The sequence below is a fragment of the Polyodon spathula genome, chromosome 15 (genome assembly GCF_017654505.1).
Source record: "Polyodon spathula isolate WHYD16114869_AA chromosome 15, ASM1765450v1, whole genome shotgun sequence".
In the NCBI taxonomy this organism is placed as follows: domain Eukaryota; kingdom Metazoa; phylum Chordata; class Actinopteri; order Acipenseriformes; family Polyodontidae; genus Polyodon; species Polyodon spathula.
In genome coordinates this window covers 6,865,504-6,885,094 of record NC_054548.1, presented here as the reverse complement: position 1 = coordinate 6,885,094, position 19,591 = coordinate 6,865,504, and the positions used below count along the sequence as shown (strand labels likewise).

At 36.2% G+C, this 19,591-nt stretch overlaps 1 protein-coding gene across 2 annotated transcripts; it reads left to right on the top strand.

The window, feature by feature from the left end:
* The first annotated feature begins 1,904 nt into the window (after window positions 1–1,904).
* Window positions 1,905–17,727, top strand: LOC121328134 (CCR4-NOT transcription complex subunit 11-like). Of its 2 annotated transcripts, XM_041272644.1 has the most exons (7): window positions 1,906–2,557; window positions 4,788–4,952; window positions 5,682–5,834; window positions 9,316–9,518; window positions 11,588–11,790; window positions 14,848–14,944; window positions 16,254–17,727. In XM_041272644.1, the coding sequence occupies exons 1-7, from the start codon at window positions 2,239–2,241 to the stop codon at window positions 16,449–16,451; spliced, it is 1,338 nt and encodes a 445-aa protein (XP_041128578.1). In that variant the 5' UTR covers window positions 1,906–2,238; the 3' UTR covers window positions 16,452–17,727. The 2 variants fall into 2 exon arrangements, with proteins under 2 accessions (XP_041128579.1, XP_041128578.1); XM_041272645.1 differs by lacking the exon at window positions 4,788–4,952 and having other exon boundaries at window positions 1,905–2,557.
* The last annotated feature ends 1,864 nt before the right edge of the window (window positions 17,728–19,591 follow it).

Below are 19,591 nucleotides of genomic sequence, written 5' to 3'. Positions count from 1 at the left end.
CCCACCAACATGCAAGGATAAATATGAGTTTACACAACTTCATTCAAGCTGATCTTTCTTTCCATGCTGTTTACTGCTAGTATTTAATAACCTTAGTGAACAAAGGGCCCTATTTTAATTACTCTAACACTATATCCTGATGCAGCTAATATCAGCCTCTCCATAAATATTAATTATATTACACTTCAAAAATGTGTAGCCATAATGTTTTATGCCTGCTAAGATTACTTGAAATCAATTCTGCCTTGCATTAAATCCAGCATAATAGAATGTCTTGCATGCAAATGTATTTTTGAATTTATATTTGTATTTCATTCGTGATCCATTTGTTTCCAATATTCATGACAGGTAGTGCCAGGGTGTACCAGTTCAAAAGGTTTTCCTTCCTTTATTTTTTTGTGTGCTATAAACTTCCTCATGCCAGAGGCATAACATTAAAGGAAGGCGACTCTTAGACTGCTGCACCCAGCCACCAAATGAAAACAGTCTGATATGTATACTGTGAACTTAATTGCTTTATTGATCTATGTTAATTGGATGAAAACTTTGCATCAAACAAGCTTTAAATGTAGTTAGCTTATATTCTGTAGTAAAACAACAATTTACAGTAGTTATTTGAGAAATTTGCATAACATTGTTATATTCTGTAATTGTATGATGTGGTTATAATAGTATTCAGCAGCATTTACTATGGTTGCTATATTTAACGCAGTATTCTAGAAAACACTACAGTTTACTGTAGAAATTGGTTGTGAATATATAGTAGTATTCCAAAGTTTGGAAATAACAAATGATTTACAGCAAGACTAGGAGTGGGGATTGTATTGTCCTCTTGCTTGCTAAATATCTTAAATATATTAATTGGTTGTCAATACAATAGTAGCAATATTATCACTGTTTCCTATTGGATGAATATAGGATTTCTAAAGAGTTTACACTTTGAACAGCCCCCTTCCGTTCGGAAGTCCCGGTTTTTGTACCTCAGAGGTGGCAACTAGAACTGAAGAGCAGAGTTTCAACTGATGCATCCTGAACACAGATTGAAGGAAAGAATAGCACAGTATTTCAGTAATTTCAGTCAGAACCACACAAAATGAGAGAAAACATAAGAAAGGGCGTGTTAAAAAATATAAAAGTGGAATTTGAAGATACTTGAAAAGTCAGTTACTGTGTAGATTCTATTCAGAGTCTGTATTTTTAACTGGAATACCTGATTGCATTATATTCTTCTTCTTATTTGTTTATTTAGCATACACCTTTATCCAAGGCGACCTACACAGACTAGGGTGTGTGAACTGTGGATCAACTGCAGAGTCCCTTACAACAATGTCTCACCCGAAAGACGGAGCACAGGGAGGTTAAGTGACTTGCTCAGGGTCACACAGCGAGTCAGTGCCTGAGCCGGGATTTGAAATGGGGCCTCTCCTGGTTACAAGCCCTTTTCATTAACCACTGGACCACACAGTCTAAAAGTGTGCTGTGATATTGATAACCAGGAGATGTAGTGCCCTCTAGAGGCCGATGCATTGACTCAACGAGTTTAAAAGGCTGCAGCCAACCTAACTGCCAATTTCGAATTGTATTATTAACAAATACAGCAGATTAAGACCATTTCTTTATCTTTAATCTAGATATCTATCTATCTATCTATCTATCTATCTATATATCTATATATATATATATATATATATATATATATATATATATATTATAGATATATATTATATATATATATATATATATATATATATATATTATATAGATATCTATATAGAATGTGGTTTAAACAAATTGTTATGTTTTAATTAGGACATTAGTACTTGAAAAATTATTAGAAAAGGTAAAGGTGAATCAAAAGTTCCAAAAACTACATTTCCCACGATGCACCGTTCTCCCGTCCTGTCGTAAACATCAGTCTGTAAAGTGCTGGTTCCGGCAGATTGAAGTTGTAGTTAATTTCCAGTCCTTTTGGACACGCTGTCAAAATCATAGAATCGGAATTATATTATCCATGGAAGCATCTTGTTTGCGCAGAATACACGTCAGTTTTGTGATGATCACAACTAATTAACTGGCTAATTATTTTTACGACAAGAGCTCGGAGAAGCCGCGAGTTGTTTGGTTTCAGATACCAGAACAGAGGAGTGATGTGGTGTTAGCAAGAGCCCGTGTTTGGAGGGTATTTCAGGATTATCTCTGGATTGTTTTCCTTGATAAACCCTCGTCCACCGGAGAAACATGTCGCTGGCCCCGAAGGAGCTCTCCAATCTGCTGGGGATCATCTCTGAGGAGGCCTGCACGAACACTTTCGAGGGCCTCTCCACGGCCTTCCACCATTACTTTGGCAAAGCTGAACACTTCCGAGTGGGCTCAGCGCTAGTGATGCTCCTGCAGCAGCCCGATTTACTACCTAGCTCCCCGCAGCGCCTCACCGCGCTATACCTACTGTGGGAGATGTACCGCACCGAACCGCTCGCTGCAAACCCCTTTGCCGCTGTCTTTGCCCATCTCCTGAACCCGGCGCCAGTCGGAGAAGAGCAGGAGAAACCTCTCTCCGGTAAATCTTAGCGCATCATTTGCATAGCCAGTGTTACTGTAGGGTCTTCGGAAATATCCAACAATTAAATATTTATTGGGGCAACCCTATCATTTATTTGTAAGGCAGAAACAGACCTTTCTAGTTCGTAATCCACAACACATGCTGCGTCTATGTAACTGAAAGTAAATGCAGTATAATGAAGATAGAGGAGGGGTCTGTTTTATAAACTTTTCCATTTCAGGGAGGTTTATTTACAAAATTGTCAGGGGTATTACTGCCTGAGACAAAAGTTTACCATTCTAGAGCCAATTCCTTCAATACATTAATACAAAGAATCATAACGTTTCTGTGTTTGGCAATCAGAAATTCCAAGTGTAAATTGATCAGTGCATCTTTTATCAAGGAATTGAGAATTGGTTCATTCTACTGCTGTTTAACTAATATCTCCCTCCTGTAGGAACTGCACTAAACACATCTTGTGAAAGGGATATTCTTGTCTCCTACAGAGAGATTTAGGAGATAAATGGTACCTGTTTCAGATTGTGCATTTTAGCCATTGACTGGGAACCTGGCAACACCCTATACCTGTTAAAATTGAAAAGTTGACCATAACAATATTACTTGGGGGCAGTGAATAGGGTACTGTACATTTTTACATATCTGGACACACACACACACACACACACACCCCACTGGTTAATACAGCTTTTGGGAGAATCTGAAAACATAAGGAGATGCCTGTTAGCAGGTCTGAACGTATATACATACAACCCACAATATGTAAAAATGTATATAGAGAACCACCTATCCAGTTGTGGTGAAACTTAATGACGTTGTATAACACAAGTATGTAAGGGAAAATATTAGACTATTCAAACAAACACTGTGAAATGTATCCATTAGGAAAAATGACCATGTTTGCATTCATTAATATTTATTTTATTTATTTATTAATTCTTTAACCATGAAAAAAACCATTGAGTCAGTTGCAGTGTACCAGTGATTTAGTCCACATCAAAAATGCAGACCAGAAAATACTGCAAATCTATAATAACTTAATCCTGTTTACAGCGTACCAAACAGATGATCCCTGTAATTGAACAAGTTAGACCAATAATGGAGACTAACCAACAGCTACAGCCAAAAGTTTTGCATCACCCTGTAGAATTAACACAGTTTGGTTCATAAAGACGAATGGACCTTTTAAATAATGTTACTTTAGTGTATTACATTACATACCACTTTGTAGGTTTCCATATACAGCAAAAAACTGATAAATTGAAAAATGTGACATTTTGAAATCTAACATGAAACACTATACTACTGACTGTTATAGGCTTCTGATAGATTTCTGTGTTATCATTTTGTAGTTTCTTTGACTACATGATGTAGAATAAAATATCTAAATTATGTTCTTTTTTTTTTAATTTATAGCTGTATAAATCCTTCTTTGCTAATCTGATATGTTGGATGTATTGTCAGATACATATATAAAGGGATCCCTGTACAAAAATAAATATTCATTCTTATGACATCAAACATATTTACGTAAAAAGTCTTTTTCATGCACATTTCAAACTGGTGGATCATTCTGTACTGACATTTAAGCTGCCAACATTGCTACATAGACACAGTAAAGTTGAATTGCATGATGATGGACAATTAGTTGTTTATCGTTAAAGCTTATTAAGTGAAATTAGTTTAGTCTGATTTTAGCAGATTTACCTGTGATGATTCACTTCTGGTACACTGCAATCCGGTTTAGAAGGTGTACTAATTTTAGTCCAATCAAGTGGACTAAACCTGCTTAATCCACTAGTTAGACACACAAAGTGGAGTCAGTCTGGTACTCTGCAACTGACCCATTGAGTCCGAGGCCGATTTTACAGGTTTCCTGGCAAGATGATCATAAACAGACAGCAGTAATTTCACATCTATAAAAACATCCCTCTAAAAGACAATCTCATCATACATTCAATCTGGGGTCAGAAACATTTACACTTTTATTATTCTATACTATACAAAAAGTATATATTTAGATACAGTATAATAAGTCTTCTCTCAGTCATGTTTAAAAATATTAAAATATAACTGTATTTTTTAATGACTCAAAGATAAAATGCAAAAGAATCAAATTCTAAGGTCTGGAAGAGATTTTTTTCTTTTTTTGTTATTACATAGTGTGGCTGTAGATCATGTTAAACTACAAAGGCTACTTTCTAGCTCTGATTTTGAATTTCTTTTATAGGTTTTCTGCCTCCCATAACATTGCCAGAAAAGTTTTTCCTCTCCCAACTCATGCTGGCTCCCCCTAGGGATCTCTTCAAGAAAACCCCTCGACAGATCTCATGCATGGATGTCGGTAACGTGCCTCAGTCTGTGGATATAAGTGGGCTTCAGCTGGCTTTGGCAGGTGACTGTCTCTCAAAGCAAAGGCTTTACAAAATAACTCTCCTTGGCAACATTGCTATTATGTCCATTCAATATTTCTCCATCCATTGCGCACACATCAAACTATTTTATCAGTCTTTGTAAGCTGCTATTTTTAAACATCTTACTTCTCTAGCCAGCAACATTAGCACTAGCAACATTGCTCCCTTCTTGTCTTGAAGGTTGTTTTTCTCTTTGCTTGTTTTTTACGTGGGGTATGGGAAATTTGGATTGTCGGATATTTCCAATACCTGTCCAGTGCTGTAGATAAAGTTTAAACTCGGTGCAACAGTCTAGGTATAATTGGACCTTCAACACCGGTACCAGGATGCAGGTGTTTATCTCTAGTATTGAATTTGGAATATTAGCATAAAAACAAACACGATTTTCAACACAATCAAAGCAAACACCAGTGTTTAATACTGATAATGTTTGTAAGAGGTACCACAAAATGGAATTTTAAGAGATGATGTTTTTCACTCTCAAGATATTTCATTATTAATAAGTGCATGTAATGGAAGTATATAAAAAATGTGAAGACTTTTTTGTTGTTGGGTACGAGAGTGTAAAGCATGAGTAATTAATGTTTTTGTTTTTTAAACAAAAGTGAAAAATAAATAAATAAAAAGTGGTGTTCTTTGAACTTAAACATCACAGCCCCTAAATATAAGTTATAAATATGTGTTTTTTTTTTTTTTATTTCTTTCTTCAGAACGTCAGTCAGAGCTGCCAACCCAAAGCAAGGCCAGCTTTCCCAGTATTCTCAATGATCCCGACCCAGATTCGTCCAACTCGGGATTCGACAGCTCTGTAGCCAATCAGATTACAGAAGCCTTAGTTAGTGGGCCACGACCACCAATAGAAAGTAAGTATTTAGCACATTTACCTTGTGAATTTAGTACTTATGAAATAGACCATGGCAGAGTCATGAGAATATACCCTTGATGCTCTGTGAGCACACCTCAGTCTTACCTGAACACCTCTTTCAGTTTAGGGCCTTTTTTTGGCATGGGATAGATAACGTGTATAGCAATACCATTAAGAATGTATTTTAATAATGAAGACATATATTATTGGATTTATATCTGCAGTTCACGTGACATTGCACAGGATAGTTTACAATGTTGTTACTAATGATTATTAAACCTATGGAGTTAGTATAACTAGTGTATTAGTATATAGATTTCTTCATTTGCTTGAAAAAGCTGGAATACTGTAAATAAGGAGAATAAGTAGGCTGTCCCACAGCAGTCGCTTGTTTCTGTCATTGAAACATTAAAACTTGTATTCTGTGTCGTTGACAGTTTCCTTCAAAACATTATCAAAATACAGTATAATCAGTTAACAAAACACTGCTATAACTGCATCATCTACAGCAAGGTAGCAGTGGATGAGGTGTTTGTGTGAGGCCAGGTGAGAAAGCTGAGCAGTAATGAGACTTGTTTTGTACAGGACATTGAATAAAACGGTGTTCATATGAAAATTGCCTTTTTCTTCACTTTGTTCATACAGTAGGAACACGAATAGCATTAACCATTGTATACTGTAATTGTGGTGTAGGATAACAGAAATATGTATTATATATTATATGTATGAGCAGGAACATTTATCCAGTCTGCAACCCCCCCCCCCCCCATTAATCCTGAAAGTGGCAATATGAGAAATAGGTTGCAAATTGTTTAGATTGTAATCAGAATTAGAAAGTCGGTTTGCTGATGTCAGTCTGTTCTGAATTTCCTTTTGCATATAGTAAGGAAAACTGTTTAAGATGCCATCGTTCACTAATAAAAATGTGATACAAATTTTAAAGTGATCACATTAGCAACTGAGTTAGCTTGTTCAAAATAAATATCTTTTTACTTTGGAAATGCACCCAAACAGCATACCCTAGTACAGTCTGTGCTGGTTTGTGTCATTAGATGGCACACTAGCTTTTTGCATTGACTACGGATGTATTTTCACCAAATTGGAAAGTAATGACGAGACAACCTCTGATATGGCGGCTGCCGTCTAAAAACTGCACCACCAACTTTAGAAGAGATCAGAGCTACACAAAGCTGAAAAAGCACGGAAAGGTGAAGGTCAGAAAGCAAAGGCTGAATAACACTGATAAGTACTTTTATAAACTAAGTGGTATTGACAATCTAAATGAATGGGCACGATTCAGTTCACATTTGTTGCCACCAGGTGTCAGCATTACTACACTTGTAGTGGTGTAAAAAAGGACCTCCATAAACTACAGCGTGAAGGAACAGGAAGAAATGCTTAAATGTGTCAGAACTTCTCTCTAACTAAAAATTGTAATACTCTGGTTTCCAATAACATTAAATTTAAATAATGTCATGTTAAAATGCGCTTCTGTGTAGTTTAAATTATTATTATTTTACTATTTTTATAATACTAACATTGGAAATCTTTGCTTATTTCCAAAACGCTTATTTAAATTGAATCCTTCTGAATGGACTGACAGACAGTAGTGTTGTTAATAGTGAGTTGGTCATAAAGAGGCAACAGTAGTTTCTTGTCTTTGTTTAATGACACCGTACGCTTACACGTATGGACTTTTATTCTGTTTTAGTTGTTTGTTAAAATCTGCAATGTCAGCACTTCCTAGGAAGTTCTTCCAAAAAAAAACAAACAGATGGTTAGTGTGTGTAATTGAAGCCTTTCCTGCTAGGCTTATTGGACCCCAGTCAATACAGTGGCAGGAATTTGTTGCTCACGGTTAATACGCTGCCTGTTGCATAGTGAATGAAAGCTAATTGTCATCAAAACAACTTGTTCACGGGAAATCCTTCGTTCGTTTTGAGAAGTTGGGGGGAGAAAAGATATTAGTCACGTTCACTTTATTTAGAAATAGGTCTACAGAATATTTAGCTTTAATCATCCTAAATCATGAATGTTGGTATTAATTGTTGTTTGATGGTTCTTTCTATGTGAGAGCATTGTTTCTGGCCAACTGACATATCCCTTTGTAAATTATTTTATTGGAATTATTATAGCTTAGCCACAAGTAATTGATGTGTTTGAGTCTGATGCAATAGTGGCAAGCTGTTTTCAGTGGTGGAAAAAGCAATGCCCCTACACAGTTAAAACCTTCTCATGAAGCAAAGCTCAGCATTCACAGAATCTCACAGAATGCTAAGGTCTAGAACTATGTGGTAAACAGAAAACAAGGAAATATATTTTGGTGTAAAATTAAAACCATTATGCAAATGACACGAACGATGAAGGAACTGCACACCATCTGTTGAAAGGAAGACTCCTCAGTATTTCTCAAACACATCGGTCCCAAAGGAACTTTCCAAATGTGTAGGATACATTCAGATATCTTTCTCCCAATATTAGTTTGATATTCATGAAACTGCCCTAGACTGTTAACAAAGAACCATTTCACAAAAATGCGTTTTTTTGTTTTTTTGTTTTTTTGTTTTTAAAGTAAACATATTTTTAAATAAGAAGTTTAAGCTCTGTATACTGGGCCAGATGTTTAGAATACATCTTGCTGCTGACTAAAATTTTTTTTTTTTTTTTAAAAGTAACGAGTGTCTAGCTGCATGTTTGTGTCATGCTTACAACTGCTTTTCTTCAGTGATGTTTCAAGGTGCACATCAAGCTTAAAACCAATTGGCCTGACACCCTTAAGCATAACCAGGCAATATCTAGACTGCCCACCAGTGCAGAAAGCACTTGCTTGCATATACTTTTTGTTATTTTTCTTATGTCATATTAACCTGCTGAGAAATGTAGGGGCAAAACGGACTGTGTAAAATATACACTAGTGTAATCCTCACAGTTCAGTTTCCAAAAAAGAGACTGTAGCAGCTTGGGGTAAACAATGTCCTATAAACACACTTTTCAGAAAATGTATTCTGATAGTGTACTGCACGTGTGCAAACTTTGACATCATTCCCGCACACTTGATTACTAAAGCAGCTATATCCGTATTTCCTTCATGTTCCCATTTCAGTGGTCCATAACTTGGTTTTGAGTATTATTCCAATACTTTTGCTAATATCTGTAGAAATTATAGGACAAAATAAAATATTCTCTGGGGTTTGACACCTTTCGTCAGAAGTGATTCTCTTGGCTGTTTCAGGCTTGCATCAGGAAACTAAGTGAAATATTCTGAGTGATTCAGTTCCACAAGGTTTATTTACACATTGCTTCTGTATTATTCATAATCAATCCTAGTTCCTGCCACAGTTCTAGAAGTTGATTAAAGTAATAGAGCAGGAAGGGAATAGGAAGAGATTTGACTGTTTGTGAATGGAAAAATAAAGCCTGGAAACCGAGAAACACTGTTTATTTTCTTAATATTTTCTGTGTATGTTTCCTTTGTGGAGGTCACTTTCGTCCAGAGTTCATCCGGCCTGCCCCGCCACTGCACGTGTGTGACGATGAGCTGGCCTGGCTTAACCCTTCAGAGCCTGACCACACCATCCAGTGGGACCGCTCTATGTGTGTGAAGAACAGCACTGGCGTGGAGATCAAGCGCGTCATGTCCAAGGCTTTCAAAAGTCCGCTGTCTGCACAGCAGCAGACACAGGTATGTTAAACATAGGGAATTGGGCATTCAAACAAAAATCAGTAGAATCCAAAAACAATATAAGGTATACAGACAGCTGATTTTCCTTTTTATTCACATGTTTGGCACTCTTGAAAAGTACTGGGATAACTCATGAAGGGGAAATTAATATTAGGTTCCACACATTGCTTTGTGAGCTGTCCTGGAGGGACCACTAAGTGCTGCATGATGTGTATCGTGATATTAATGTTTTTTTTTTTTAATGGTTATCATACTGTGCAAATATTGTACCAATTTAATTTCAGGGTTTTCAAAATAAGATGGCGAGCTGTGCGATCTACCATCTACTGTAGAACAATATTTGCGCCAGATACTTTTATTAATAAATATTAAGATTTATTTTCGGATGTGTTATTATTACTTAGCTACTTGGATGCTTGCAGTCAGTTTTTGATACCAGTTGTTTTTTCAGCCAGTCTTATATTGCATGTGCCTTGATGCTCCAAAAGTAAAATGTTCTTCTTGCTGATCTTGCCTTGCTGAAAAGTAGAGCTCCTTCATTGCATTAATGGAGTACTTTGTCAGACACTACAAGCAGACCACTACCTAGTCCCTCCAGAAAAATGCGATTTAAACCCTACTTGCAGAATCTAATGCGTCAATTTATGATATATGCAAGTAAGTATAATTATAAACTGGCTTACATAAATTATACCGCTGTGATTGGCTAAACAAGATCACATGGCCATGCAGGAAGAATTGTCTTATACAAGGCTCGGGGCAAATGACCTCTGAAGATCAATCAATTTTGTGGATTTCATTTCATTAAAATCTCAGTCTCTTTGGCCACAAGAATGTGGTGTAAAAAGTTGCATACATTAGTTATTGCAGACATCGGTGTGTATTATAATGCAGTGAGCAGTTCTGTTCAGGTTGACTGATGTGACATTCTGCATGACTGCCTCACTGACTGTCTGGGAGGTTCTGGAGGAGTTAAACCAGTGCTGCGAACAGACGTTGGAAGCGAGTTTGGAGGAATACAAAATAAAGGTGCAGAGCGCGATTATTGTGCTAGGTGAAACAGTGATTTTAAATGTCAACTTCGCTTACCAAAGTGTATAAAACATATAAATAAGCAGTACATTTTTAGTTTTTTTAAACTGCACATAAAAAAATAAAATAAAAAAATACAACCTTGATATTTTCCAGCAAATCTGTAGCTTCTAAAGACTGTGTATGGGACCTTTTTTCCCCACTGGCTGAATATGCATTACATAATGCTTAATTTAATATTTCAAATATTATTGTGTTTTGTTTTCTTTTTATAAGCGTAATAACCCCCTCCAGGGTGTGCAGCAAGACATGTCTATTTGCTCTTGTGAGTGGTTGAAGTCACACAGCCGATGGCATCGTGGCTCGCAACACACCCAGGCATGAACATAGGCCTATGTCTTCCTGCTTACCCTGCTGTGGGTTACTGCTTACTTAACCAACTTATTTTTTCTTATTTATTGAGAGTCTAACACTTTGTTTTTATTGAAACCATGCAAAAATGAACTGGAATCCACCATTTTAATCCCGGTACACCCTCACTGTGGGAGAGGAGACCCCCCCCCCACACACACACCTCTGGTCACCATGTGCCTTAACTGGGATCTGGTGCTGTGTAGAGAACAAACCAAAACCACAATGTCTGTGTGTAACCGAAGTCAAGGTTTTAATTGTTACAGAGGAAGTGGAACCCGCTGCTGACGACTGTGTGTCTTGCTCGCCACCTTCACGGCAACTTGTGTTTGTAGTTTCCGATATATGTCGGGATAGCCCAAGCACCCTTTTACAGGGATTCCAATGTGGCACGTATATTTACATTTATTAAGAGAGAACTGCTAAGTTTAATTAACAAAACCATTTCTGTCTACAAAGGGTGGGTTATGAAAATATTGAATAATGCAAAATATGACAATGGACAAATAATTGTTGCAGCTCTAGAATTCAGACATCTGTACCATTGCTTCTTGTATCTCTCTGCTGCAACATTTTCTAATAGTTTATCTCCGAAATAATCTAACTTGCATGTTGTTCTTTTACAGCTGCTTGGGGAGCTAGAAAAGGATCCTAAACTGGTTTATCACATTGGCCTGTCCCCGGCCAAACTGCCTGACCTGGTAGAAAACAACCCGTTGGTTGCAATCGAGATGCTGCTGAAACTGATGCAGTCAAGTCAGATCACTGAGTATTTCTCTGTGCTTGTAAATATGGACATGTCTCTCCATTCCATGGAGGTGGTAAATAGGTATGTGTTTTGTTTTCAGTCTCCATGGGAATGTGATCAGTATTGTCTCTGCCTTCACTTGTTGTAATTAGGTTGTACAAATAGATTGCACAATCATATAATTCAATAGCTGAATTACTCACCCTCCCAACTGGTGTGTAATAATGATTAATAATCCAGGTATTTTTAAGAGGTAGTATTTGGGTGTGGTATGGAAACTTTGAAATGATCTTTCAAGGACTAAGATCCTACAGAAATGCAAGTCCTTGCTAGCAGTAAAAGTACAAATTCCGATTCTCAGTTTGATGGGGATGCCCGCCAACAGTCAATGAGAGACGCAGTACTGTATGTGCAGATGTCTATTCCTAATTAATAACTTGTCCTTTATGTGAGGCTTTTTTTACATTTACAACTACTAAAAGAAACATTTAATACATTAAATGAACAACCTTTTGGCATTTTGAAGACATTGAAACAGACTTCTAATTGAAATGTTTGTTGTTGAATCTCTTTTAGTATTTGTAAATTCAGTGTTAGTGTACGAAGATAGTAGAGAGCTCATTGCAATTGACCATTAGATATGTATTTCTAGTAGGGCACAAGACAGTTTCTCAGTTCCCAATTGGAGTGTGGCAGAAGGCCTCTACATGCCATGACTTTGTCACATTTGCATCCAAGCTACCTAAAATAAATATTAACTTCCAATCTACTTACTGATGACCTAAAGCTTTGCTTATTTCATACTGTCTCTTTGGATTGACAGTTGTGGTACTTTTTTAAGAGAAAGAACTAAAAAAAACAAAAACATGCAAGGACCTTTTCTGCCTGGTTTTATCTCCACTGCCTGAAAGGAGGGCTGGGAGTGTTCTGTGCTTATTTTCTTGCCCCATTCTGTTTGGAGTGTTATGCTGTCTACTTCTTTCCATTTCTCACAACCTTGTTCCTACGTGATGTTACTGCAGTTTAATCTTCTTGTGTCGCCACCTGTTTTAACTCTTTCTGCTCTGCAGGTTGTATTTTAAGATGTAGTCACTTCAAAATGTTTGTTTGTTTATTTATTGTATAACTGCACAGAAAGCTCATAATGTTTCTGTTCAGTATTGTGTAGTGCCAGGGTTGGTAATCTTGGTCATTCATTGATCCTGTGTTCCTACCCCTTCCCTAGAAAATCCTCTAAACTTATTTTTATCAGTAATTTCATATAGTGGTACAATCAAGTACTCTGTAGTTGCCATAAATTGTAATATCCATAGTTTTATACTTGATTGTTATAGCTTCCTAAGTTTTGCCGCCTTGCTGCTGTATTTTTGGTGGACCCTAACTAATACACCCCTGAAACATGGCTCATAACTTCATAGTTTATTCACCTGTGACTCTCACATTTAAGATTTATTTTTAATCCAATTTCACTGTTATGAATTAATTAAAATGTACAAAGTTAGGGAGAGGGTCTCTTCATCTGCAATCTAAATGTACTGTTGCATTAGAAACAGTATTTAAACTTCCAGTAACTGGCTGAATATAGTTTGTGTCATGGTGTGTCACCTGGCTTATTCCTAGGTAACTTTAAATGGCAAGACCATAATATGTTTGGATAACATGGTTTATCATTGAATGACTTGATTTGCAGCATCTTTAATAGCCTTGCCTTTTGTTGAAGGGTTAAAACCTTATCGCTCTTTAATTAAAGCCATCCGTGTAAGCGCATGCCACCTTAAGTTACAAAGTCTTATAATTAAGTGGCTGAAATGGCTGGAACAGAATTGAAGCTTCAAGTGTCATGGTGGTATTAAACCTCTACAGAAAGTGTTCATGGTACCTAGTCCGAGCAAGAACCTGTGAACTCTTGCTACAATCACAAAGCTGTCAAACTTCAAAAGCATTGCAAAAATAATTAAGTACTGCCACTAATGGTTTCAATTATGTAAGTAGATTGTCTTTAATAAGAAGTGCCTCAGCAGTGCTATACATGGAAAAACGTCAATGCAGCCACACGATAATGTTCATGGTAACTTCCCTCACACAGCCACAAAGACATTCAAATTTGCAGTATGTTCTAAATGTTTTTTTTTTTTTTAATAAAGACCAGTGTCTACTTCTGTCTTTAAACTGCACGACTCAGCCTGAAAGTAAATGCTATTATTACTGTTCACATTAATAGTACCTTAATAACACTCCACTAGCTTTTTGTATACACTACTTCACAAATGTATAATGTCACAAACAAGTAAAGTCTCCTGTCTGTTTTAATGTTCTCTGTTTAACAGTGACAGGCTGTGGAATACTAAATTAAAAACGAGACACAAATTGCCACTTACTGTATTAAAAATAGCTCTGCTTCCTAGTGAAGTCTGCGGTCTCTTCAGCTCCGAAGAGGACCCTGAAAGCTCCACATTGCTCATCACTACAGGATTTAAAATCATTTCTAAACATTGCAGGTCATTTTGACAAATCAGCAGTAAATACAAGCTGAGCTATGAATCTTTGACATCATGATGTAATTGTGCCACGGCTTCAAACGCCTTCAAGGGATTCGTATACAATAAAATCAGATTGTTCCATAGACAGTTCATAAGTCATGCATGTAAGAACAAAACAAGCCCAAAAGAAATGCATATCTTTATTCACCTGTAATCACAATGATGCCCTCCACATCATATTAGAAGAGTTTTTCTGGTATTATTACCTCCTCTTGAGTCTTGTGTTATTGCGTATTTGTTGCATCTAGTAGGTAAAACCTTGTAAGTTAGGATGGTTTTTTTTTTATCCCTGGATGTTCACTGAACTTTCGTACAGGACAATGGTAGTGAACAGCTGGGTGTGTGTTTCATGCATGGTTTCCTGCCATCTTGTTGTGTACAGTGCCTTATGGCATTAATTCCGCTGTCACTATCACAAGCCACTGTATCAAGAATGAGATGATGTTCTTAGTTGGCTGTTTCACCAGATGAACAGGTATAAAATAGTAAAAAGACCCCCTGGTGTCCCCCTACAGAGACATGCAACTACTGTGCATTACAACCCAGCATTTCTGTCGTCCTTGTATTTGTAACCGATTATTATTATTTTTTACAATAGGCTTACAACAGCAGTAGATCTCCCTCCAGAATTCATCCATTTATACATTTCAAATTGCATCTCCACCTGTGAGCAGATCAAAGACAAGTACATGCAGGTAAGCTGTTTTCTTCTTGGTATTCTAAAAATTTCAAAATAGAAACACTCAGTTGGTCTTTGGTAATGAATAACACTGCAAAACGAATCATGGATTTCTATAGTTTCACCATATTTGCAAGTCTTGTTTTTCCCTGTGCATTAAAGTTTTGGGATCATCCTCGGGATCAGTAAGCAGCCTCGTTACTGAACCAGGAATTTGTATTTACAGTCCACAGCTCTAGGGGGGGCTGCAGCATCTCCGTTAACTCGTTCAACTTATAGTACGACTTACAGTCAATACTACTGACCACTTTATAGTACAGGAAACGCCACTCGGTATAGCAGAGCAGTAGACTAATCTCTAATGCCAGTATATACAGTCTAACTTTTAAAAGACAATTGAGGAATATGGTCTTTCTGTGAATTTTTACTTGGTGCTGAAAGAGTTAATTTCACTGTATTAATACAGTATTAATAAATCATCTATGTATCTACAACATTTTATAGACCCACGGCACAGGCCTTACTTGCGGGTCTGTGTGGTTATCGTCATTGTGTGAAACCAGGTTTTGTTTTTCAGTACTTTTACATGGTAGAAACTACAACTGAAGTTTAATTTAAAGCAGGGTTTTTTCTTCCAGCGTTGTGCCTTAAAGTGTTTGTTCCTAGTATAAGTAATCGATTCTGGCCATTATAGTCCACGAAAATAAATGTACTTCTCTCTGGTGACAGATCAATAAAGCAATCACATTGTGTATGAGAGCCTAGCAACAATGTTGTGGTTCAGCACTCCAAAAGAGACCCTTTCTTTCACTTAAACCTTTTGTTGAGGAAGTTGGATAAGCGAAAAGAATTGAGGAAAGAGACCCATGTGTGACTGGTGCAGCCTACCACTACTGTCAAGTGTTTAGCATGTAATCAAAATGCTGAGTGGAACAGATTTTAGGCAGTCTTATTTCTGGTTAACTTTTACTTGAAATAATAATGATGATTCCTAAATAAAATGGTTGTGTAGACTCTCCTACAATGCTAGAACCGAGACTAAATTCCTCTTGGGTAGCTGAAAAAATGAATAGCAGAGTTTAATTTTCAGTATCGGTGCATAACCTAATATTTTAGTAGTAGTGAACTAAACTTGTGTTTAGCAACTTGTGTACTGATGGACTGCCCAACAGGCATCATGCTTTCAGTAAATTGTACTACAGAATGTGGTAAGAAAGTTTTATCACAATTATGAGGATATGTAAAGCTCTTCAAATATAATGCTTCCTCATTAAAATCACACTTTTTTTGTTATTTTAATTTCAATTTTTTTGTCTCTCTTTCAGAATCGTTTGGTGCGCCTTGTCTGTGTTTTCCTCCAGTCTTTGATCCGGAATAAAATCATCAACGTCCAGGACTTGTTTATTGAAGTTCAGGCATTTTGTATTGAGTTCAGCCGGATAAGAGAGGCAGCTGGCCTTTTCCGATTGCTGAAAACATTGGACACAGGAGAGAACCCATCTGAGGTCAAGCCCAGCAAATAAGGAGATTAATTTTGGACTAATGAAGCACTCAACTTTTGAAATGAATTGCAACCTTGTTGTTATAGTTTCGTATGCATTATGTACACATTTTACAGGGTGGCGTTTCCGAAGGTGATCTTTTAAGATATAAATGCTGATGAAACATTACCTCCTGTTTCACTTAATTTAATATACTTTAAAACATAGTTTATTACTGCAGGTAAATGTTCATTTACTGTATTGTAGGTTATGTTTTTAAATGTGATACAGGATAGTCCGTTCTTATTTTAGGTGTATTTTGGATAATGAGAGAAATGTTTTTTAAAGGCAAAGTAAGATTTGGAGCAGTGTATATACTGACAAGGCTGTATTTTCACGAGCCTCCTGGTGACATGGATAAACCATGGTAAACTATAGTCTGCCTGATATTTAGTGGGGTTTTTTTTGTTTGTTTGACACATTTTGATGTTTTCATTTTGATTTTTTGGAAGTTCCTGAATTTCTCTGGTTTCACTGAGCTAATTTCTTGTTTAGAATTTTTATTTGCCTTTTTGTTATTTTTTTTTTACTTATCCATTTCTGCACAAACAATTTTAAATCTAAAGGTCATCATTTTGTTTTATTCTGTTATGAAAGGCTGACATTTTTTCCTGGAAACTACTGTGGGTAAACTCTGCAGTCATAGCCCTATAGAAGTTAACCATGTATTAGCCTACGGTTTTTCAACTCGCACGGGATAAAAGATTTGGTGTTTCAATTGATTGAGTTTATAATAATAATATTTTTTCTCAGTTGTTTATAATGTAGGCATATGAAAATGTCTAACTCACAAATGCTGACTTGAGAGTATATGAACATGATAAAGCTGAAAGTACAACACAAGCCTCCATTTATTTTATGCTAGGAAAATAGTACTTGGTAAATAGTCTCCATGAAGAGGACTCTCAAAGTCATAAACCTTGTTCAGAGGAAAATGAACAAGGGGATCTGGAAAACAACGTGAGGAGCTGGATGGATGAGAAAGATTGGGGCTCAGTGGATTATCTGTTTTAGATTAGCTGTCATTTTTTCCACAGATAATGAAATTACAAGGAAGCAGCATAGAATAATTAGGTACTATACAGTAATAAATAATTACTTTGATAGCTGGCAATAAAAAGACATTGTAGCCATATGCGATTGCTGTTGTAATGAGTTGGCATCTTGGGCATTAAGAAAGATGTTTGTGTGTAAAGACTCACATGCTGGCTTATTTCTGTATTCCTGTGTTGTACAGAATAAATGAGAAACTGCTTCATTGTTTTATAAGCACCTACAGCACAAGAAAGTTAAGTGACAAAAGCAGCAATCAGGTTTGGTCTCATTCTGGTCTAAGGATTTTATAATTGGTATTGATTTTATACTGGCTGAGTGTGTTGCTCTGTTTATAAAGTAGCAACTAGAATGTTTTGTAATGGCTAAATATTTTATAACAATGTATATTATAGACTAATTCATTTTTAGTAATAATCAACTGATTTATTGCTTTTTAACATTGTAATGTACAGTCGCAGACAAAAGTATTGGCACTCTATACTTGTACTATAATTCAAGGCAACATATGGACAAGCATTTATTAAACGTTAGCAAATTTTTTAATATACAAAAAGCAAAATACACAATTTCTAGTAATTTAAGAAATCTTTATCAAAAAACAAACATTTCTTTTAAAGTATTCATTCATGACAAAGGTATTGCCACTTCTACTTTTATTATGGCTTTAGGATGTTTATAATTCATAGCCAGTGTGTTGCATTTGGTGAAATATGGGCCGTTTCTGTCTTGCTTATCTCCTTCAGCTCAGGCAGACTGGATACACTATGCTTGATTACACTTTTTTTTTTTTTTTTTTTTTTTTTTTAGTCAGTCCAAAGCATTTCTATTGGATTGAGATCTGGCGATTCTGAAGGCCATTCCAGAAGATTTTATCTTTATTTTATTTAAAAACTCCTGAGTTGACTTAGCCGTATTCTTTGGGTCATTGTTGCGTTGGAATATAAACTGCCTGGCTGTCAGCCTATGAGCAGATGGTATCATTGCACTATGTAGAATGTTTTGATAAACGGCTGCATTCATTCAGTCTTCAATCACATGAATGTCTCCAGTCCCTGAAGTGCTATCAAAGTAAACAGTTAATTACTATGCCTAATTTATTCTATGATGATTTTTCCTTGAAATCCCAGGATATGTGCAATACAGTACACAATCAGACAGCATCCACTGAGCCCAATATTTCTCGTCCAACCAGCTCACCCTGTTGTGTTCATTTCCCAAACAACTGAAGGCTTTTCCTTTTTTTTTTTCTCCAAACATACTATGGTCCATTTTTTGGCAAAAGTTATATTTGAATCTCATCAGACTAGAGAATTTTGTAGAAGAATGCTTCAGATTGCTTTTCATATTTGAGATGTTTTTTTTTTTTTTAAATGAATTTTCTTTAAAAGTGGTTTGCAGTGAACACTACATGTATACAACTCTTCAGTGTTCTGTGTCCTTTGTACAATTATTTCATACACTATTATGCCTGTTGCTTCTAAATCTTTCTTGGAAGTCCTTGGCTGTTCATGTTGGATTTTGTTCAGCTGCTCGGATTATTCTCTGACCTGCTGAACCTGTATTTTTCTTGGAGCTCCACTTTCCAGCGTTTCAGTTGTTCTGTGGTGCTTCTTGATCATTTCTCTGATTGTGCATTTTTGTTTTCCGTATTTTTTGGGTGTCCATTTCCTTGTCATCTATGAGTGCTTTTCTCAAACGTGAATCCAACCTGTCTTGACCATCATCTGCTTTTTTGCTAAAATATCTGCTTAATTACTGTGTAGGCTTAATCGCTTTCAATCAATGGATATATTTTAAAATTAGTTTTATTCAGTTTTTACAGATTTCATGTAAAGGTGCCAATACTTTTGTCGTACTAATATTTGAAATGACTTGTTTTTTTGTATTTTTTGACAGATTGTTTGTTAAACAACTATAAATTGTGTATTTTGGTCTTTGTCATAGTAATTAATGGTGGAAATGCTGACCAAATGCTTGTATGTAATGTGTTTTCTTGAATTATAGTAAGTATAGGGTGCCAGTACTTTTGTCTGAGACTGTTTATAGATGTTATCCAAAGATAGCCT